This window comes from Microcaecilia unicolor, chromosome 6, assembly GCF_901765095.1.
Source record: "Microcaecilia unicolor chromosome 6, aMicUni1.1, whole genome shotgun sequence".
Lineage (NCBI taxonomy): Eukaryota > Metazoa > Chordata > Amphibia > Gymnophiona > Siphonopidae > Microcaecilia > Microcaecilia unicolor.
In genome coordinates this window covers 73,592,362-73,616,330 of record NC_044036.1, presented here as the reverse complement: position 1 = coordinate 73,616,330, position 23,969 = coordinate 73,592,362, and the positions used below count along the sequence as shown (strand labels likewise).

Genomic DNA, 23,969 nt, shown 5'->3' with positions numbered 1-23,969 from the left:
AGCAAAGATTGTTGAAGTGGTCTCATATGAGCCCTGGCCCAGGGCACTACTTCCATCGCGGCCGTCATAGAGCCCAACAGCTGCACATAGTCCCAAGCCCGAGGAGGAGAGGCTACTAGGAACTGGTCCACCTGAGCCTGAAGTTTGACAATCCGATTGTCTGGCAGGAACACTCTGCCCACGTGGGTGTCGAATCGAACTCCCAGGTACTCCAGGGACTGAGTCGGGCGCAGCTGGCTCTTCTCCCAGTTGATGATCCATCCCAGGGAGCTCAAAAGAGCAACTACCCGGTTCACAGCTTTGCCGCACTCTGCATAAGAGGGGGCTCGGATCAACCAGTCGTCCAGATAAGGATGGACTTGTACCCCTTCCTTTCGTAGGAAGGCCGCGATGACCACCATTACTTTGGAAAAGGTCCGCGGAGCAGTAGCCAACCCGAATGGGAGGGCTCTGAACTGGAAGTGTCGTCCCAGGACTGCAAAACGCAGAAAGCGTTGATGAGGAGGCCAGATGGGAATATGCAGGTACGCTTCCTTGATGTCCAAGGATGCCAGGAACTCTCCTGCCTTCACTGCCGCTATAACAGAGCGGAGAGTCTCCATGCGAAAGTGCCGCACTTTCAAGGCCCGATTGACCCCTTTGAGGTCGAGGATAGGCCGGACAGAACCTCCTTTCTTTGGTACCACAAAGTAAATGGAGTAACGTCCCTTGCCAAGCTGACTTTCTGGCACCGGAACGACCGCGCCCAGGCGGATCAGATTGTCCAAGGTCTGCTGCACTGCCACAGCTTTGACCGGAGACTTGCAGGGAGAGAGTACGAACCCGTCCTTTAAGGGTCGGCAGAACTCTAGCTTGTAGCCGTCTCTGATGACTTCCAGCACCCACGCTTCTGAAGTTATTGTGGTCCACTCGCCCAGAAACGAGGACAGCCGCCCTCCAATCTGCACTGGGGCGTGGACCAAGGCCCCGTCATTGGGTACGAGACCCTGGGGGAGGACCGGAGGGAGCACCTCCGGGACGGCGGTCTCTGCGAAAGGAATGCTGCTTGGGGGAGAAATTCCTCTTGAAGGAAGAAGGGGCAGAGGAGCCCGACTTGCCCGGGCGGTACCGACGGGCTTCCTGCAACCGTCCTCTAAAGGTACCGGGACGAGTACTAGCCCGAGCCCTGACCTCTGGTAATTTCTTGCCCTTAGACGTGCCGAGATCGGTCACGATTTTGTCCAGCTCGACCCCAAAGAGCAGCTTGCCTTTATAAGGCAATCTAGCCAGGCGGGATTTAGAGGCGTGGTCAGCAGACCAATGTTTCAGCCAAAGCCACCGCCGCGCAGAGATTGTCTGAGCCATGCCTTTAGCTGAGGCCCTCAAGACATCATACAGCAAGTCTGCCAAATAGGCTAAGCCCGATTCCAGGGCCGGCCAATCAGCCCTCAAGGAATGATCCGAGGGGGAAGCCCGCTGCACCATAGTCAGGCACGCCCTGGCCACATAGGAGCCGCAAACTGAGGCCTGCAAACTTAAAGCAGCCGCCTCAAAGGACGACCTTAAGGCCGCCTCCAATCTTCTGTCTTGGGCGTCCTTTAGGGCCGTGCCACCTTCCACCGGCAAAGCCGTTTTCTTAGTCACCGCAGTGATTAAAGAATCCACGGTAGGCCACAGATAGGCCTCACGTTCACTCACAGCCAAAGGATAGAGGCGGGACATAGCCCTAGCCACTTTAAGGCTCGCTTCCGGGACATCCCATTGAGCCGAAATTAAGGTGTGCATGGCATCATGCACGTGGAAGGTTCTAGGCGGGCGCTTCGTCCCCAGCATAATGGCAGAGCCAACAGGGGCTGAGGGAGAGACGTCCTCCGGAGAGGAAATCTTCAAAGTGTCCATGGCCTGTAACCACAGGTTGGGCAAATCCTCTGGGCTAAAAAACCGCGCTGCAGAGGGGTCATCCGCTCCATCCGAGCGGGGATCTATCTCCTCCAAGGAATCCGCAAAGGACCGTTGGGAGACCTCAGACACGCTGCCCTCATCTACATCGGAGGAGACAAAGTCCTCCAAGGCCTGGGAATCAACCCGAGGGCGTTTACCTCTGGGAACCTCAACCTCTTTACCAGAAGAGGGAGCAGGGGCAGCATTTTGCATGAGGAAAGCCTGATGCAGCAGCAAAACAAACTCGGGGGAGAAACCCCCCAGACTGTGCACTTCCGCAGCCTGGGCAACAGCCCTAGACGCACCCTCAACCGGCGCTCGCAAGAGCGGGGGAGAGACATGCTGCGCATCCAAAATGGCGTCCGGCGCGACACTCCGCGAAGGAGCCGCGCGGGAAGAACGGCGCTTAACTTTAGCCGCTTTTGTGCCGTCGCTCAAATTAAGGGCGTTCATGGCATTAATGTCTCCAACCTCAAGGGCGGCCCACGAAGAAGCCGTCCGAGCCGCGTGGCCGGCCAAGATGGCGGAGGCGAGGAGCGGGGGATGGGCGTTTATGGCGGGAAAAACTGCCACGCCAGAGGAAGGACCGGGACATTCATCGGTCACTAAACTGTCACCCATCAAGGGCGAATCAGGCTGTAAAACCCCCGCATCCCCTCTAGAAGCGCTCCAGCGATCCGGGGAGCGACCCTTTGCGCCCTCGCCCTCCGACGCCATATGCCACGAGGAGAAGAATCGGGGAACCCCCTGCCCGCTATAAAAAGGTAAAATTACCTGCTTGCCGCTCCGAGCTGTAACGAACTGGTGTCCCAGTGAGTAGCTGCAATGAACGTTTAAATAAACGTCGAAATAAACGCCTTTAAGGACGTTTAAAATTTTTTTTTTTTTTTTTTTTTTTTTTAACGGAGCCAGCGGGAGGGGGGAGAAAAGGAGGGACCTGGCACCACCAGGTTTGCACTTGCTCAAAAGAGCCCTCAACCCCAGGCCTCAACAAAACCTAAGGATTAGGCTTGGAGGCCTAGCCAGAGCTGCTGCTGTGTGTGACCACCACCTGCTGAGATAGAGAACATACTGAGGAGTTTCCAGCAGCACATGACCACATATAGGGAGGCAAAAGTTTGCTCTCTATCTCCACCTGCTGGTAGATGGACACAACCCACCAGTCTATGGATTGATCAGCTTGATGATATGGAAGGGCACACTTCCCTGTAATTTATCCAGTTGCAAACTATGCCAAAATATTTCACAGGACCCCAAAGTCATCCACAAAGGAAAGATATTCAACATAAAGGGATCTTTCACTTGCTCATCTTCCAATGTGGTATATATCATTCAGTGTAAAAAATGTAACGAAGGATGCTATATTGGAGAAACAGGCCAGATGCTTAAGACAAGATTCAATTTACATAGACATCACATGAACAATGCTGGTGCCAGTAGGGTTCCCACACCTGTTGGTCAACATTTTACAGGACCAGGACACTGTACCAGTGACTTCACAGTGAGAATCCTGAAAGGTAACTTTAAAACCATACAAGAACTTAAGACCTTTGAAGTCAGAATGATTGAATATTTTAACACCCAACAGAAAGGACTTAACAAGGATCTGGGGTTCCTAGCCCATTATAAACCATAAAGCTGTATGTCTCTGTTGATCACCCCACCCCTCACCTATCCACACCCATCCTGTTAGAATATCAATGATATGCTTTGATGTCCCCATGCATACCTCCTACCCACCCCCATCCTCCCACCCTGTCAGACTGTCATAGTAATGCTTGAATGTTTTCACTTTTATACACTGTCAGCTAGCACATTTGCTTATTTCCGATCTGACGAAGAAGGGCAACCTTCGAAAGCTAATCAAGAAATGTATTAAGTTATGTCCAATAAAAAAGGTATCATCTTATTTTCTTTTCCATGTTTTATTTTGTTTGATTTCTATTGATAACCTCAGCGATAATGGAAACCGAAGGCGCCCAGCTCAAAAACGAACAAATCCAAGGCATTTGGTCATGCAAGGGGTCAGGATTCGTAGTGCACTGGTCCCCCTCACATGCCAGGACACCAACCAGGCACCCTAGGGGGCACTTGTAACAATTTAAAATAAAAAGCAAAATACCTCCGAAGTCCACAGTTCCCTTCCTTTGGTTGCTGAGCCCCTCAAATCCCCCCCAAAACCCACTGCCCACAAATCGACACCATTACCCTAGCCCTTATGGCTGAAGGGGGGCACCTAGATGTGGGTACAGTGGGTTTTGGGGGCGGTTTGGAGGGCTCCTATTTACCACCACAAGTGTAACAGGTAGGGGGGGGGTGGGCCTGGGTCCACCTGGGTGAAGTCCACTGCACCCACTAACAACTGCTCCAGGGACCTGCATACTGCTGTGATGGAGCTGGGTATGACATTTGAGGCTGGCATACAGGCTGGAAAAAAAAGTTTTGACAGTTCTTTTTTTTTTTGGTGGGAGGGGGTTTGTGACCACTGGGGGAGTCAGGGGAGGTCATCCCCGATTCCCTCCAGTGGTCATCTGGGCAGTTGGGGCACTTTTGGGGGGCTTGTTCGCGAGAAAAAAGGGTCCAGAAAAGTGACCCAATTTCTCGCTAAAAACGCTTTTCTTTTTTCCATTATCGCCCGAGGGTGCCCATCTCTGCTCGGCCAATAAACACGCCCCAGTCCTGCCTTCACCACGCCTCCGACATGCCCCCGTCAACTTTGTTCATTCCTGTGACAGATTGCAGTTGGAGGCACCCAAAATCGGCTTTCGATTATACCGATTTGGGCGCCCACTGGAGAAAGGCGCCCATCTCCCAATTTGGATCGAAATATGGGCGCCCATCACTTTCGAAAGTAAGCTGGATAGTAGGAGTCAGAGTTGTAGTTGGACAGTAGAAAATAGAGGAGTCGGAGTCGAAGGTTTGGTGTACCGACTCCACAGCCCTGACCCTAACACTATGGTAAACAGACTTATGGTAAACAGTGCGCATTGATAGGTGTTAGCACCTTTCAGTAAATATAGCCCTTAAACTTTTAAGCCCTCTTAGGCAGAGAAATACCTATCATACCTATAACTGATCTTAAGCTAAGATTAGAGAAGACAAGGAATCAAATCTAAAATCCATATCCAATTTTCTCTCTTGCCAGCAGAGGCTCCCACTTGAAACAAATTGCAATCCTGCTGCTCTACTGCTAGACCTCCTCTCAGCTCACTCAAGAAACAGCAGCAGACACCATGGCTGGTATCAGATAAGCAAGGGCTCAGGGCAGAAACTGGGGAGATGCCTCCAAAGCCCACCTGCAGGCTAAGCCTCCTTCAGTTTGAAGCAGACTTGGGGTCCCCCAGGGATTCAGGGCAATTGCTCCATTTGCCACCTCCTAACACCAGCCCTGGCAGACTTCTGAACATTATGTAACGAACACTAGAATACTGTACGCTATTCACATTTAAGAACCTGGGTCTTGTGCGTTTCTGGCTGAGAAGACTGCAGGAACTCAGAAGGGGTTTTCTTATACCACTGTTTAGTGGCAAACTATAAAGTCGGTTGTAGAACAGTTTACACACACAAAAAAGTCACTACTTTGTGCCCAATGTCAATGTGATACAGGAGGCCCTGATCAAAATATTGCATTACTCTGGTCGGTCACCACCATTATTTATCTTGCCTTTCACAAATTCAAATTACACACATCCAGTTTAGTGCATTTACAGCTGACCTAGCTTCAGAAATGTGCTTTAATTAATTCTAATGCATTCCATCTTTAAGTGTCCTTTCAATTTCGGCCATGTTTGATGGAGTATCTATAGTCTAGTGCTAGATTATTTACCTAATTTACATGCAGTATTTTACATGTCATTACCCTTCTAAGCTTTTGTCGAGTCTGTTGTAGAATTATGAATGCCTTCAATTAGAGTCTTTTCCCATGCACCAGGTTGGGGTTTCTAATGCATGTTCTTTAATTATGCCTGGGAACCTTTCAGCGCTAGACTGCACAGCAACGCTGCCTGTCTCTGCTGTAACTGACTGCTTGCGAGTACCATTTCATACCTTGTACTTTGTGCAGCTAATCCACAGACCTGTATCGATTTCAAATGTTTCTTACCACTGTATGCAAAGCCTACATTAGAAAGCAGATTTCTGCCGCTAAGTGCACTCAGTATCCATACAGTCTGGCCCTGTTACATATATGATCCATATATTCAAATGCCAACTAGTTTTAGTCAGTGCAGCAAACTGGACCAACACCAGGGTCAAGCTTTAGCTATATGAATTGCCTTAAAGTTGGAGGTTTCCCTTTAGCTTGTTGATAGGAATTTATACAATGTAATCTTTATGTTGTTCTTTTAATTAGCTTATTTTGCTCTTTTACTTAATTAGAATGTGTGTTGGTTTTTATGCAAGTTTTTTTATTCTATCTTTTGTCATTTTAATATCTTATGCATTGCTTCTTGCTTTGAGAATGCTGATGGAAAGTTGGGTTATAAATATAAAAAGTAAACAAGTAAAATACAGCCCACAGACCATGGGCCATGCTTTGCATGCACTCAGCAGAAGAAAGTCCTACCAGTTTTCCTCATTATACTTAAATTAATCTTTAGCCTGAAGGCTGTCAATGCCCCTACCTTTTCTGATTTATCTGCACTGAGCTCCTGCTTCTCACCAATGTTAATCCCATAACTATGCACAGCAGTTACAGAATTAATGAATTAAAATGTATTGCAACAGAACAAACCCATTTGGGATGTGAAGAAAGTTTCGGACTTTTGTTTTAATGTATATTATGGATGTAATTTTATAAAAGCTTTTTTTCTGCAGTTAAAGCCGGTTTTACACGTGAAAAATGGCTTTTATAAGCCTGTGCCACAGAATACATGCATACAAGTACGCAGTTATATATGTTCCAAGTGTAGAAGTCCCCAGAGGCATAGTTTGGGCAGAGTTGCGTTGTACATGCGTATTTATTTATTGCCCACAAATCATAAAACATTAAAAACACAGCTTACAATCAGGATTCAGACCATGTTACAGTAGTGAAATGGTTTAACCACTTTTGTGGCAATGAGGAAAGAAATTAGCTTAGGGAGAAGGGTTCTGTTACAGTTTGAAATATCGAGTGCTTTTGATGTACTTGACCATGTCATACTACTTCATTTGCTAGGTCACTTCAGAATCTGTGGCGATGTCCTTAAGTGGTTCCAGGGTTTCCTAATGGCTAGATCATATCAGGTAAAATTGTCTAGATCTCTCTCATCCCCCTGGACTCTTGACGGAGGAGAACCCTGAGGTACACCACAGTCTCCCATTTTATTTAATGTCATGATGGCACCTTTAGGTAGGCTACTGGAAACACAAGGGTTCCATTCCTTTATTTATGCGGATATCAATTTACATGAGACTGTCAAGAAATTCTGTTAGTGGTTAAATCAGGTTGAGACTTGATGGCATCTTGGGCATCTGATTTCAAATAAAAAAAATTGAATAGGGCCAAAACAAAATTCCTGGTTCTCACTAATCCTTTTGATCATACACCTTTAGACAGTTTTACAATCGACAACACTGCTTATCTGTTGGAATCTACACTAAGAGTACTGGGAGTGGTTGTTGATTGTCACCTAACTTTTGATCTACAAGTATCCAGTGTTGTGTCCAAATCCATTAAAATCTTATGGAACTGAAGAGAATTAGATCCTTCTTCCCTACTGTGACTTTCAGATTCATAGTGCAGACACTCATTTTGTCACAATTAGACTATCGCAATGCAATCTATGCTGGTTGCAGGGAACTGCTGTTAAGAACACCACAGCTTGGCTTGAGGGGGCATCTCCACTACTATAAGCTACATTGGCTCCCAATAAAAGCAAGGGTCACTTTTAAACTTTGTGTACTTATCTATCACAGATGCCATGGTGTTTTTTTGTGTTTTAGTTCGTTTTTGTGTATTCGCTTCTGTTGTGTACTGTTTGCTCCTGTTGTACTTTGAAAACCTTTAATAAAAATATGGAAAAAAAAAAGGGATCTAGGCATCATCATTGATGATAAATTGAAACCCTCTGCTCAGTGTGCAGCGGCGGTGAAGAAAGCAAATAGAATGTTAGGTATTATTAGGAAAGGAATGGAAAACGAAAATGAGGGCATTATAATGCCTCCATGGTGCAACCACACACCATATCTCAAAAAAGATATAGTGGAATTAGAAAAGGTACAGAGAAGGGCGACGAAAATAATAAAGGGGATGGGATAACTTCCCTATCAGGAAAGGCTAAAGTGACTAGGGCTCTTCAGCTTAGAGAAAAAACGGCTGAGGGGAGATATGATAGAGGTCTATAAAATAATGAGTGCAGAGGAATGGGTAGATGTGAATTGCTTGTTTACTCTTTCCAAAAATACAAGGACTAGAGGGCACGCAATGAAGCTACAAAGTAGTAAATTAAACTCTGGAATTTGTTGCCAGAGAATGTAGTAAAAGCAGTTAGCTTTGCAGGGTTTAAAAAAGGTTTGGATGGCTTCCTAAAGGAAAAGTTCATAGACCATTATTAAAATGGACTTTGGAAAAATCCACTGCTTATTTCTAGAATAAGCAGCTTTGGGATCTTGCCAAGTACTTGTGACCTGAAATGGCTAGGCTACTGTTGGAAACAGGATGCTGGGCTTGATGGACCTTCAGTCTATCCCAGTACGGCAATACTTATATACTTATGTAAATATTGTATGGTATGGCCTAGCCCCTGGCTATATGTTATCTCTCGTTAATCTTCCACCAGGTAATACTGTTCTTGGGTCTAGAGATTATCTAGTGCTTCACTATCCAAGTTGTAAAAAATTTGTTTACAAATCAGTTCTTGCGGCAGGATTTGCTTATCAGGGCATGAAATGTTGGCACTCCTTGCCGAAGTCAATTAGGGGTCAGTGTGATTACATAATATTCTGTAAAATGTTTAAAACTTTCCTCTCTGGGAAATTTTTAGGTGTGGATACTGATCTCCCTACCTAGTTAAGTTTTGGTTACTGAATCTTTGTTTTCATTCTTCTATATTGTTTTTTTATTTTACTTTCTCTTTCTATTGCAATGCACTAGTAGTATGTTCACTTTGTGTTCTGTATGATGCAATTTCACTGCACTGTTAGCCATATTGAATTCAGGTTGCTGGGATAATGTGGAATATAAATGTTATAAATAAATATTACATCACCACTAAATTTCATAGCTATTATTAACAGTACAATTTTGGCCCACCCATACTAAGCCTCGCAGGCACTCAGAAAGTCATGTTTTGAGCTTCTGCCAGGACACTAATTCTGTGTTTCACAAATATTTTGGGGCAACTGATTTCATATAAAACGCACTGCGCAAAAAGAGGCCCTCTTACATGTATGGGATAATCAATAATCCCTAACAGTAGGTAACTTCAACAAACATATAAACCAACAATACAAGGTCATGGAATTATGCATTACAATCATAAAAATCCCACATATTAACTTGGTGATTTTATAATTTAAATATTTGTTTTCCCAAATTTGAATGTATAAATCTATATAGGTCAAGCCTCAACAAATTTTTATTAAATATAGAAGCCAGCCCAAAAAATTAGGAACCAGCAGTCGAAACCTCTCTCGCATCTCCTTCCCCATCTCTCCAATAAGGGTCACGCCTTTTTGTGGTAGAACCAAAGTGGTTCTCAGTGAACTTCTTTTGGGGGGGGGGGGGATCCCTTCCCACATCTGCAGTTGCTTTTTTAGAAACTGATCTACTAAGGCTCTTTTCCTATTTTGTGTCTGTGGGCAACAAAACTTTAGTAGATCAGTCCCTTAAGGTGCTTCTGCAATCACTGCCAGAAGCAAGCAGTCTTCTTCCCCAAGCAGGCTGTCAACTGTGTGACAGCATGGCCTTGATAGGTGAAGCAAAGAGGTAATCGCCTCTGTCTGAAATGTCACCATAGCCTGGGTCCCCACTAGTCTCTCTCTCTCACCCCCCAACCTTCACCCAGTCTCTTTCTCACACACACACACACACACACCCAGCCTCACTCTCTCTTTCTCATACCCCCTCAGCCTTTGCCCAGTCTCTCTCTCTCATACCCCTATACTACCCTCCCCTAGTCTTCACCCAATCTCTGTGTCTCATACCCCTCTCCCCAGCCTGCACCCTCCTCTGTCTCTCTCTCTCTCCTGCCCTCCTTTCTGTTGCTGCTACCAGGGCAACAAACAACTATGCGTGCTTCACCTGGACCCACATCTATTTTTGCCTCTCTCATCAGGTCACTGTTCCCCTCCAACTGCTTCTCTCTTATTGCCACTGCTCCCCTCTTATTGATTCACTTAGCCTGTTTCAAGTAAGGGGGCAAACATACTTTATCACTGCTGCTCCTCTTCTACTCCCACTGCTTCCCTCTTACCATCGCTGCTCCGCTCCTACTGTCTCTGCTTCTCTCTTACCATCTCCTACTACCACTGCTTCCACCCTTACCACTGCTGCTCCACTCCCGCTGCTCCTTTCCTACTTCCACCTTACTGCTTTTGCTCAGCTCTTACTCCTGCTCTCCTACTTCCTCCTTACCACCGCTGTTCCACTCCCACTATTCCTCTTACTGCTACAGTAATGACTATGGGGTTTAAGTTTCTCCACCACAATGTCAAAGTCTCTTTGTACTGCAGAGATGCTATTTCTAACCAGCTCATTTATTCCCCGATGGATAACATCAGTTTTATAATCCTTACTTTCTTCTCTTCTCTGATGTCACTAAGAATTTGATTTGTGTTCCTTCTAGCTGAGAATCCCGAGAGGCATTTAACCTTTTTCTGTCCCTTGAAATTTGATCCCAAGTGGATTCCTTTAATAATGAAGTCTCCTAACTGTAGCAGCTTTTTGTTTTAAGCTCTTTTGACATTGTATACATTGGGTGTCATTTTTCTTTACTGAAATCTTCTCCATTTTATTCCTGAAGCATCCTCATTTTCCAGAGCAGAGAAGGCGGTACCTTTTGGGGAAGTGGGTATTTTTCTGTAACATTTTATATCCTGCCAGAATCCAAAGTAAAATGGAAGTCAAAGAAGCAGACACGATGAAGGTAGATTTTAAAAAAGCCTTTATTGTAGAAAGCTGGATAGTAAGGCACTTGACACACTCGTCTTTTGCCCAGTAGGGCTGATTCAGGGGCAATACTTATATCTTAAGGTGTAATACTGCCACTTCATCCAAGGTAAAACCCTTTGAGGCTCATTTTCAAAGCACTTAGCCTCCCAAAGTTCCATAGAAACCTATGGAACTTAGCCTCCCAAAGTGCTTTGAAAATATGCCTGCTAGTGTAACACTGCCAATACACCCAGGTAAAACAGAACCTCCAGACCTGGAGGGGGGAAGAGGAAGTCTCTGCTTATTCCTAGAACCCAAAATAACCCATTTATTCCGGGGTTGCTCAATTCTCTGTGAGAGAAGAGGTAGATAGGCTTCATACTGAATCCTATGGGGGGCTCCTTTCAGAGCAGCTAATTCTTTCCTGAATTGGGTCACTCTTTTTTCAAAGCAGAGAACTGGAGACATATGGGGGCAAGCTTTAAGTCTCTACTTTGATTCCCTTAGAATTAAGGCACAACTACTGCCTGAATAATAGTCATTTTGATTATTTGCTTGGATATAGAGCAGTTATATAACAAGAAAATTTAGAAAGACTCTTAATTGAAAGGAATTAATAGGCCATGGATTAGACAGACAATATAGGAAAAGCCACCCTAGGGTGAGTGTTTAACACATGCTCAAGGCCTGTAGACCGTGTCTGGACTTTGTGTAGTGTCTTCCTGTGTCAGAGTGAGCTGGGTCCCTGTCAGCATGCTGCTCCTTTCTTCACAACTTCCCCTTTCTGCACTTCAGGTGGTGGGGGGTCTGGCCTCCCAGTCACTTACTTTTCTTCCAGTTTTTGCTTACTCCATACACATTTGTTTGCACAAAGAACAAAGGACAGATGGATAGACCCTTTCCAAAAGGCGCTATGGCTTCAGCAAAATATGCCTAAAATTAAGTCTCGGGCCTGATGCACAAAGCTTACCATGCTAGCAACATCTGATTTAGACTGGTTCTAATCAGTTTAGCATGCACAGTATTCAGCGAATAATGCACAAAGGGGTTCTGCATGGTTTTTACCATTCCCAATAGCAGCCAATGAGTATCCTATGCAAATGTGTTACAATGAGCAGATTAGTATTAAAATGAGCATTCCGAACGATGCATAGTCGTTTCCGAGCGATGCACAGAAAGGAGTGCCTACCTTTAACAAGCAAAAATTTTACAGGAGGTCTGGAGCTGTCGTAGTATGACTTCTCAGCAGAGCAGTCTGCTGTCATATTTTAATAGTATTTGCACATGTGTGTGTCCTGCACGTAACAGCACTGTGAAGAAGCTGTCTTTGAATAAAAGAAAAAGGCTGAAGAACGTTGTGGATGCGCACCAATGGCACCCACAGTTAGAAAAAAAAGCTACATAAGGCTTTCATACAAGCACATATAGACAATAAACCCCTCCCCCTGGGTCGTGAAAGTTGGCGAGGAAACCTTCAAAAAGAAACTGTAAAAAAAATTGCCATGGAACACTGTCGAGGCGCAGCCACAATACATGCAGTACTGGGCATGCTCATAGCATTGATGCTTAGCGAGTGACTGTCGTATCCACAACACACGCAGTTCTGGGCATGCGCATAGCACTGATGCTTAGCGAGTGACTGTTCTACACATGCGCTAGGTGCTTTCCCTACCGAGCTGCTTGCTGGAATTGCATGCAGCTCATTTGCATGAGATTTCCTTTGAGCATCGCTCAATATTTTGAACTTGGTAACTTCTACTGAGGATCTAAACAAACACAGTTTTTTTTACGGGGACTTTTGTGCATCGGAGCCCATAGTGATTTATCTCAGCAGCAGGTCCAGCTGAGCTGGAAACCTTAAGGAGCAAGAGGAAACTGCCAGGTCCCATAAAAAGGGGATGTTATGCTTCACTGTATACTGAACATACTTTCATGTCCCCTCTTTGTCTCTTATTGAGTGTGTCTGTGTCATGGATATTAACCTTCTGGGTGCAATGCCTTGTTTCTTTTCCAGACTACTAAATTGATATATTTGCTTCACTGTATGATTCTGTCAAATTAATCTCACTTTATAACATGGTTTGGTTTTCTCTTGTGTCACCCTGGATTTTGCAAAGTGATTTTATTTCCTCTATAAAGCAACCTCTTCTACTGATTTATTCAATTAAATAAAGTATTTATTTATTTGTTACATTTGTATCCCACATTTTCCCACCTATTTGTAGGCTCAATGTGGCTTACATAGTACCGGAGAGGCCTTTGCAGGCTCCGGTGTGTGAACAAATACAGGGTGGTGATGTGGTAAGATCAAGTTCATGTGGCACAAAAGTGCTAATGAGATTTTCTCTTTTATTATATCTAGATGTTCTTGACTCTTCAAGACAATTCTTATGTTTCATTACACTAAAACAACAGTATTAGTTTACAAGGAGAACTCTGACTGAGAATCAGGGTTAAATGATTATCAACAAGGGCCCAGAAGCTTCCTCTAATTTAAAGAGGAAGTCTACTCCACTGAAAACCACAACATTTGGCCAGGAAACATTAGCTTCTTTGCTGAACAATAGTTTTTGGTTTTTTTTAAATAAATATGCCTGTACATTGGCTTTCAGCTCCAGACTCTTGAGCTGCCAAGGTCATTTGTTTAATGGGCGCCCCCCTCCCTCCAACACTCAACCAAAAGGTACAGATACAATATAGCACGACAGTAGATGTGGATAGATAATCATTAGGCTCATGCAGTCTGCACGCTCTCCCCTGCCTCCCCTGTTCTGACAAAGGGCAGCTCGTAGCTGTTAGCTCTATAAGCTTGATAGCAAACAAGGCTATAGCTGTGAGCATCTTCCTTCCTTACTTCTACCCACTGTGCTAAGGATATCTCCCAGCTATCAGCCACAGAAGCTTGGCTACCAGCAGAATATTGCACTTTTGGTCCTTTACTAGGACATGTAATCAAACTAGCCTGCAGTCCGGGAGCAGTGGAACACCTTTTTTGTTTTGGGAGGGAGGGAACAGACAAGCTCCGTCCCAACTTCACTCCTCAGTTCCCACCCCAAGCCACATACCTAGCCAGTCAGGTTTTCAGGATAGCCACAATGAATATGCATACAAAGGAAGCAGAATATGCAAATCTATCTCATGCATATTCACCATGGGTATCCTGAAAACCCGACTCGCTGGGTGTGCCCCAAGGACTGGGCTGAGAACATCGATATAGAATATAATTATTCACTCACATGGGACACTCCCACACTAACCAATACAACTCCCAACAATGGGTACAGAGCAGAAGTAGAATGTTTCATGTTACACTCAATATACAAAACCATTCTGCTCACACTCTGGTGTCACATCAGTGAGAGCAACACAAATGACCTCCACTACCAAATACTGTGAGAAGCAACAAAAAACTTGCAAATAGATACTCAGAAGCTTATACCATACCAGCACCAGGTCAAGAACTGAAGCTGCTACATTAACTCTACCTATGAAAAGTTAGCACTGCAAATATTCAAGATCATCAGTACACCAAATGCGGAAAGAGAACCAGCCCGACTGCTCTACAGAAGCCACTTTAAAAGAATCCCTCACTGCAGTTACACAAGGAAAACAGAGATTGATTCTTTATTTATTTATTTATTTATTTGTTGCATTTGTATCCCACATTTTCCCACCTTTTTGCAGGCTCAATGTAGCTTACATTATGCCGTAATGGCGATCGCCATTTCCGGAATGAGAAATACAAAGTAGTGTTATATTAAAGATCATAAATGTTAAAGTAAGTTATAAAGTAAGTTGGATAAACAGTTCATTTCAGGCATAAGAGATAAAGGGGTAATGCGTTAATGTTCATTAGTGACAAACTGATTGAAGCAATCAGGTGTAGAGAATTCGCTTTTATCTGGTTCTGATAGAGTTTTGATGTTAGGTCATTTATGATGGTTCATTATTGTATGTCTTCTATCCACTAGTAGAACAAAAAAAAAAAAAAAAGAGAGAAAGAGAGACTACAGTCCCTGCCCCCTCCCCTATTCCCAGCCCCAAGATCAGACTTCTCTCCCAGCATCAGCCCTCTTCTCGTATCCGCTCAGCACTTTTAAATCATCTGCACAGCACAGCAAAAGACGCGTGTCTTTTCTCTGCTGCTGCTGCTTTGCCTCTCCTTGGTTGGCTCTGGCTACAGTCACCATGTGGTTGTTAAAACCTAGGAGCAACTACTTTCTATTTCTTGTATTCTTTTTAAATATTAAGTAACTTTTTAAAAAATATTAAGTATTCAGTCTTCAAAGACTCTGGCACTGAGTTTCAGTATGAAGAGGGCCTGAAGAAATGACTCAGAAAAGACGGTTTAAACTGTCCTGGAGGAAATCACTCGGCCATCATGTTGTTAGAGTATCCACAGTGAATATGGAAGAGATAAGTTTGCAAAAAACAACAAGGCAAACGATCTGCAAAATCCAATATGGGAAAGAAAGCCAGCAGATCAATGTCACAACACGGCCTGTGTCGGGCGATTTGTTCATACACGGTATCTTCAATAAAATCTTTTTGTTGTGACAGAGATAAGTTTGCATACATTGAAGGAAGCACATGATAATCTCTCTCCTACATATTCATTTTGGATATTCTGTAAAAGACTGGATGGGGTTGGTGGGGTGGTCAGGTCAGTTTGGGCTGCCCTGGTTCTTTAGACCACACCACTTTTTTTCTCTATAATAATTTTAGGCTTTCTTCTTTCCTTGCAAAAATGGCAGTCAGTTCCTTTTTTTTCCTCCTTGAATCTAGCTCTACCGCAAGTTATTTCAAACCCAACATTCCTCAAACCCCTCCGCAAATTAATACTTCCCTGAAGTTCCCTACCTCCACCTGATCCATTCTGTGCCTAAGAGTTTGAGAATCAATTGCTTAAAGAACAAATGGAGCTCTCTTTCAGACAAGTTAGAAGTTAAAGACCCAAAATGTTAATGTTCCTGAAAAGATCAACTCAATACTTTCATCTAGAAGAACTAGATGCCCATTTTGGAAATCGGATGCTGCACTTCGAGTTAACTTTTAGTCATCTTCTCAGAAAGGGCCCAATGGGCTGGAAACTTACCTCAGCTGTTTTGCATAGTTCTGCTCAATCTCTATTCTCTCTTTTACAAATTTGGCATATCTTTCCAAGAAGTCAATACCCCACTGGGTGTGTTTCTCCAGGTTATCGAACTGATCCTACAAAGAGAAAGGAAACAAATTAAAAAGGAGAAAGGTCTCGACCTGAAACACTTTTACTGCACTGTAATTTTTGGTAAGATTTAAACAAACTGCATCCGAGAAGATAATATGGATTCAGAAAACTCAGTAATTTAGTAAACCTGCCAATAGCAGCCTGGTGCCTGGACTCATAAGAAATAATAAATCTCTCTAAATAATTATTCTGAACAGAGTATCCAGAAATAGCCCAGATTGACAGGTCTGTGTAATAGTCTTTAAAATGCTGCTTTTAAATTCAGATAACAGTTTACTATATAGAGTCTGCTTTCTCCTATTCCATGCATAAAGACCTTAATAAATCAGGTCCGCAGACTGTCAATCTTTCCAATGGACCGTGAAATAGAACTTTCTTTCATTTTCAACACAATGAGCAAACCTTTAATTAGGAAGGAACAGTTTTAAATATTCACCAAATTCACTGGTGAGCAAGCCCCAAGATGGCACTTCAATAAAGAGGCATCTATTTAGAGCTTATTCATAAAGTAACATAGGCACATGGGGCCCTTTTACTAAGCTGCGGTAGGCTACGCCCAAATGAGCTTACCGCCAGGTCAGCACGCCCTCCTATGCCCATACCACGTGGATGAATTATTTCCTCCTACGCACGGTAATCGGCACTTGGTATGCACCAACCGGTCACTGTGCATGTAGAACGTGAGCCTTTACCACTAGATCAATGGGTGGCGTTAAGGGCTCAGGATGGTTTTGGGTGTGCGCTGGTTTCATCTTTTCCTGTCCCATTTTAAAAAAGCCATTTTTTGTAGATGCGGTAAAAACTGGCCCGGTGCACACCCACACTACCACAGGCCACTTTCTACCACGGCTTAGTAGAAGGACCCCATAGTGCCCTTTACAGAATACCAGTGTAAACACGAGTGTTTACTGCAGCCATAGAGCTGTTATAAATGCTCACACCTAGATTGGGGAGATGTGCCCATAACTTAGAATATTCTACAAGTACGTGGATAAAAATGTGTGCTCTGCCCAAGTGAATGTCCACCTGCAAAGTACATGCCACTGAAGATAGCTGCACACTTATAGAATAGTATGCAGCCAGATTGTTGTCATTTACATATATAAATAACTACAATACTGACATTTATACACATACTCGCTGCCTAAATCTATATAGCTCCTAAAAGGCTGCCTAGATTAGAGGGCAAAGTGGGGACCCCTACAGTCTCACAGAGGGTGAAGGAATTGTGGCTAAAATGTAGCCACTTACATTTAGCCCTGCACAGGAGCTGCTGTAAATGTATATGGGGGACATACACAAATATGCACACATTTTATAACCTACACATGTACTCTGTGACTCTGCCTAAACTCCACAACCAAAACATGTACTAATACATATATACACACACACCCACACCATGAGGTAATTTTATGAGGCCTTTTACACACCAAAAAAAATTCATAAAATTACCCCCTATTACCTCTCACCCCCTATAAGATGTGATGTGGTAAAAGGATTCTCCGATTTTGTGTCTATGGGAGAAAATTGCTCTTTATGCAAGTTCGCCACCTTGGTTAAATTAGTAAAATAAATGAAACATTTTGTTAATACCTGTGCACGGAAAAAGAGCATTCTAAGTTTAGGATGAAACCTCTCAAAGGAAGAGGGTCTGCTCCAATCCCCACCTAGATACCTGCAGCTTTGCAGTTTGGTACTACGTTTGTTTTCATTTGTGAAGGCTCCTTCCAAATATACTTGCCCTGTGCAGTGGCCTGAAACTACGAAGGCTAAAAGCAGGGAAGTGAGAATAATTATAACACCCATATATCCAGAAAAGAAAGTGAGCAAAATCCAGACAATTCCCTCTGTAAAGCTGTATTTTAGCATTACTTTTGTCTAAATAGTGCCTGCAGAATTCAAGCAAAGTACCAGATGAGCCCACTTCAGAACATTGTTATAGCAGTTTTAAACAAGCTACAGCAAAAGATGCATGTGAAGAAATTCCATGAGTTGCACTGAGAAAATGTTTGATTTATATTTAAATCTTTTTATTGATTTTCACAAACAATATCAAATTCCACACTTACATTTATATTCTCTGTAAAACTCTCTGAAAGGATAAAAAATATAGCACATCCTGAAAATATAAAAAACTGTAATGGCATGATGTGGAGGGACCTTAGTTTGATTCTCATTTCAGATCTTCTGCTTTTCAGTCAGTTGGGGTTGGTGAGGAAGCATTCACAGTCCCCTGGTGGGGGGGGGGGGGGGTGCATTAATCATCATCTAACAGTGACATGTAGTAGCTGAATTCAGAGTCCATAACTGAAGGATACCAAAAAGAGCCCTGGTTTATTAGTCACAACCCAGGACCCTTACTGCAATCACTAGATGAATGTAAGTTGGGAGGGGAGATATCAGGAGAAAAATCTCCATGTAGTTGCAAACAAAAGCTTATGGTGCCAGATCCCAAACCAAGGGCCAGATGCACTAAACTTAACGAGCCATTAACGAACCAATGACGAGCATTAACTTTGTATGAACTTGTAGGCTAACAGTGTGCTGTTTGCATTTACATCCAAACAGACTAAGTAGAAATAAATACGTACAACAGAACTGACATATTTAGACTGACTCTGGACTTCTACATGAAGGTAGCATTTCCCTCATTATTCAATACCTCCCTTTCAAATAGTGGTAATAAAAAATATCAAGTGTATTTTGATAATATTCTACAAACAAAAGGAGCATGTTCCCAAATACCATCTTTCTCTTTCGATTTAGGCACAGGAAAACAAGATTTTAAATGCTTCCAGGTTTCAACCTAATTAAGGTTTAAAAAAAACCTTTGTAGTTAAAAATAACAACTCAGAATGTTGAGCACCAGGTTCTCATAACACGATGTCCATTTAGTGGCCCTTTACTAGGTGAAAACATCTCAACGCCCATACAACTTGGCTAGGGTGTCCCTATAACCAACCCCTCGAAACAACACACTGATTATGATTTAGAAGTAATTACTACTCTAATCGATAAAAGGTTATTCCATTCTAACAGTTCCTCCATGTACATCCATACCTGTACAAGCCGGCACGTTTCTGTAACTGAGATTAAATAAAAATGATACCAACAAGCATGCGGCAGCAGATAGTTTGTTTTGGTGTCACCAATATGGTGGCTGTGCGGGGGGACGGGCGGGAATGGCTTCACCTTATTGACGTCATGCCGTCTCCTATTATTAAACCTCCTATCCTATGGTTTTTATCTGTTCTCATTTTCTCTGTTTCCTAGGGTTCCAGCTGAGTTAGAGGCCCAAAGGAGATGGAGGAAATATACTGAGTCAAAAAAAATCAGACAATCTTAATCTTTCAGCCTAGAAAGTTTTTTTTTGTTTGCCAGTGTACGCCAGGAACCTTAATAAAATTAAAATAAAAAAAAAAGAAGAAAGCAAATTAAACACCACCACTAAAGCTATCACTAACATGACTATCATATAGGTATGATCAAACACATTAAAGGAAAGCTATTCACTTAAAATCTCTCCTAACTGATGAACAGCTTTTCTTAGAGAGATTCTCTAAGCAATCTTAAACTCTTCTGAACCAGTTCCCATGCAGGTTTGTTAGATAAAGTTAAAAATTAACTAAAACCACCACATACAACAGGTTACCATGCAACAAAAAGACCAGATGTCAAATTCTTCATTGGGTTGCTCTGCAGGTTACATTAGCATTGCCTGATAAGCGCTGTGCCAGGCTTTCTTGCAAAGGTTGATTAAATCATTAGACATAGGGACAATGGATCAGTCACTTCAAGCAAACTGTATTAGATTCAACCATGTAGCTGGGAGAATTTCCCATATAACCTTCCTGTCTGTATCTATCAAAATGTGCACCTTCAATAAAAAAAAAAAATTATACCAGTGGAGCAAATCTACAGCATTGATCCAGATTATTGCTGCATTTCAACTGTCTGCAAGTCTTGGAGTTCTTTAATTTTTTTGTTTTTTTTGCTAATTGATTTGGCGCTATCAGCCTTGCATCCAAATGAAGTCCTATTAAGTTGCTTTTGATCAGAAGCTGAGGGTCAGAGCCACTAAAAGAATTAATTTCTTCATTGCAGAAGAAAATAATGCTTCTGTTGTCCCTACTGCTTATAGTCTGCAGCCAACAAAGTTTCTGAACACTGAAGTCTTGCAAATGTTTCAGGTATCTAAGCCTTCTCCCCTCCCCCACCCCAGCATATACCCTAAAATCTCAAAGTGACAAATCACTCATTAAAAAGCATCCATATTTTTTTTTTATTTCAAAATCCACATGCCCTCGAATGTTGTCCTTGCAGAACCCAATAATTTAATACAAAGCTGTGATGGATTTGAAATTTTATTTATTTATTTTTTTAATTTTTGTTACATTTGTACCCCACGCTTTCCCACTCATGGCAGGCTCTATGTGGCAGGCAATGGAGGGTTAAGCGACTTGCCCAGAGTCACAAGGAGCTGCCTGTGCCGGGAATCAAACTCAGCTCCTCAGTTCCCCAGGACCAAAGTCCACCACCCTAACCACTAGGCCACTCCTCCACTCACTAAAGAGTACTACTACTACTACTTATCATTTCTATAGCGCTACAAGGCATACGCAGCGCTGTACATCATACATAAAAAGACAGTCCCTGCTCAAAGAGCTCACAATCTAAGTAGGACAGACAGACAGACAGAACTAAGAGGTAACGGAATTAAAGAGGGGATAAAAGGGGTACAGGGCAAGTAAGTAGTGATTAGGAGTTAAAAGCGGCGTTAAAGAGTAGATATATTTACATAATTTCAGTAGAACAGGTCCAAGAAGACTGCATCTACAAATAAGCTGGCTGAAAGGGGGAATTCTAGGGTCTGGGAAAAGAAAAGGCAGGCAAAATAAACTTTTACTTCTCCAGTGGCCCCATTTAACCAATCTCACAGAGCACAGACTTTAGAAATAGACATCCTATCTGAATTCACAAGTAAATATATTCCAGTGACACACAGTCATACACTTGGACAGGATTTACATCAGCTCAGAACTAATTGCAAAGCAGCAATAAATAAACTTCAAATGCTGAAAATCATACCAGGAGTCGCTAACCATTTTCCAGTCATAGTCAGGCTTGCTCTAGTTCCCTCAATGGTTATAAATAAGCCAGCAAAAGCGTCTGGCAAGCCATGCTCTGTGTCAGACCCATGATATGCAACCATTTTTTTAAATGTAAGACCATGCCTCTCAAATCTCAAGTCATTTAACAGATGAGCTCACAGAAGCCACATCTCTTCAGGCTCATCTGCCTAAACTTGCATCCTGCTTTTCAAAATGTCATTGAAAAACATAAGAGTAGCCATACTGGGTCAGACCAATGGTCCATCCAGCCCAGTATCCTGTTTCCCAAACAGTGGCCAGGCCAGGTCACAAATACCTGGCAAAAACCCAAATTGTGGCAACACTCCATACTACAAATCCCAGGGCAAGCAGTTGCTTCCCATGCCTGTCTCAATAGCAGACTATGGACTTTTCCTCCATGAACTTGTCCAAACCTTTTTTAAACCCAGATATGCTAATCGCTGTTACCACATCCTCCGGCAAAGGGTTCCAGAGCTTAACTATTTGTTGAGTGAAAAAATATTTCCTCCTATATGTTTTAAAAGTATTGCCATTTAACTTCCTCGAGTGTTACCTAGTCTTTGCACTTTTGGAATGAGTAAAAAACTGATTCACTTCTACTACACCGCTCAGGATTTTGTAGACCTCAAACATCTCCCCTCATCCGTCTCTTTTCCAAGCTGAGGAGCCCTAACCTGTTTAGCCTTTCTTCAAACAAGAGGAGTTCCACCCCCTTTATCATTTTGGTTGCTTTTCTTTGAACCTTTTCTAATTCTGCTATATCTTTTTTGAGATACGGCAACCAGAACTGAACACAATACTCAAGGTGTGGATGCACCATGGAGCGATACAAAGGCATTATAGTATTTTCGGTATTCTTCACCATCCTTTTAATAAATCCTAGCATCCTGTTCGCAATTCCACAGGAAGAAAGGAGGCAACAATAACCATGAATAAGTCTCAAAAAGTATGCCAAACATTACTGTAATGGACCTCACACGTTCCAAGCAGAGTCTTTTTATTTCTCAGTGGCAGTATGGAGGCTATTAGTGAACTGGCTTTCCAAAATACTAATTCTCTTTAATCTTCTTATCAACTGTACTGGGCTCAGTTCAACAACTGATTCCTGATGGTGGGTAGAAGTAATATTCCTTCTCTTGATATTTGCACCCTTCTGGTATATATGTCTTTTATTTTATGTAAAACATTTAGGGGGTCTTTTACTAAGCTATGGTAGGGTTTTTAGCTCACTGTAGAAATCAGTTGGTGGTAAAAGGTGAGACGCCCATAAATGATTTCTACTAAAAGCTAAAAATGCTACTGCAGCTTTGTAAAAGACCCCCATAGGGCCCACATATTCCTAGGTGGGTTACAATAAAGCATCCTTAAAATTCAATAAACACCACAAATTCAGCTGTATAATGTCATAGAACACAATAAAACCTTTAAAAAAATCCTGAATAAACAAGTACATTATAAGTTTGGAATATTTCTTAACCAATCGGGCAGTTTATTCCACAACACTGGGCCCCTAATAAAGAAGTATTTCTTTATTGCATATCTGCAAGGTATCTGGCAAGTGAAGTAGCTGTTTTCTCTCAGAGTGCAACACCCAGCACAAGAAAAGTGAGGAGGGGGGAGAGATGGTAAACCTCCAGTACCCACTGAAAGTACTGAGGCGTCAAACCAAGAGACTTAAAAAACAAAACCAGCAACTTACAATCCATTCTATAGGCAACTGTCAGCCAAAGAAATTACTTTAATACTAGAATAATATGTTCAAAATGACTTACTCCCACTAACACGTATGCTGATGCATTCTGTACTGCTTGAAGATCATTACACCTGGCCTGAGATATACCCGGTAGTCTGGCAGATGGCACACTTAGCATTCACAATGTCAACAAATCTTCAATAGTAATTCAGGTTGTCTAATATGTCTTTCTGCCAGTAATTTAGAGACGTTGACAGTGCTATACATATGGCAATATTTCACGCATTTTGTGACTGCCTTGGTTTAGCGTCTAGTGTGCAATCTTTGTGCTACTATTGACAAAAATTCCAATATACACTCGTTTTTATATGATCAATAAGAGAGTGTTGGTATAGACTCCTGATGCATGCCTAATGACTGAAACATGATTCATGTTGAGTCTTTGTTACCCATCAATAAAGTTTTTGCACCACATCGTTTGTTTTGGGACTTTTTTGTCACCTTTGCTGTTGTCACTTCTGTTCATCTTGTGCAAAGGTTAGTTCTTCTTTGTGCTTGTTTTCTGTGTCTAATATGAAGCACGTCACACAAGATGGTATTACAAACCTATATAAAGAACTGGGAATCTTGAAATAGAACACTTAATATTCTCTATATGGGAGATCATGTGATATGGTGAGCTTGGTGGCTGGGTCTGCGGTAGATCCTAGAGCCCTACCCTTCAATCCATGCTTTCCTATGCTGTTTTGTGTACACTAAGCTTGACATTCCTCTAAATCTCTGTAGACTGCATAGAAAAATTCTTGGAGAAAATCAACAAACACTATGGCAGGTAAACCAGCACAGCAGGACAAGGGATGCACACGTGGCAGACCGAAGGTCCATCAAGCCCAGCATGCTGTTTCCAACAGTGGCCAATCC

General features: G+C 42.8%; 1 protein-coding gene across 2 annotated transcripts in view; it reads right to left on the bottom strand.

The window, feature by feature from the left end:
• Positions 1–23,969, bottom strand: part of FNBP1L (formin binding protein 1 like) — a 250,502-nt gene that overhangs the window by 148,116 nt on the left and 78,417 nt on the right. For both annotated transcript variants that reach the window (XM_030205455.1, XM_030205454.1), the window contains exon 2: positions 16,089–16,204. In XM_030205455.1, the coding sequence (XP_030061315.1) occupies positions 16,089–16,204 (116 nt within the window). The remainder of the gene's footprint in view (positions 1–16,088; positions 16,205–23,969) is intronic.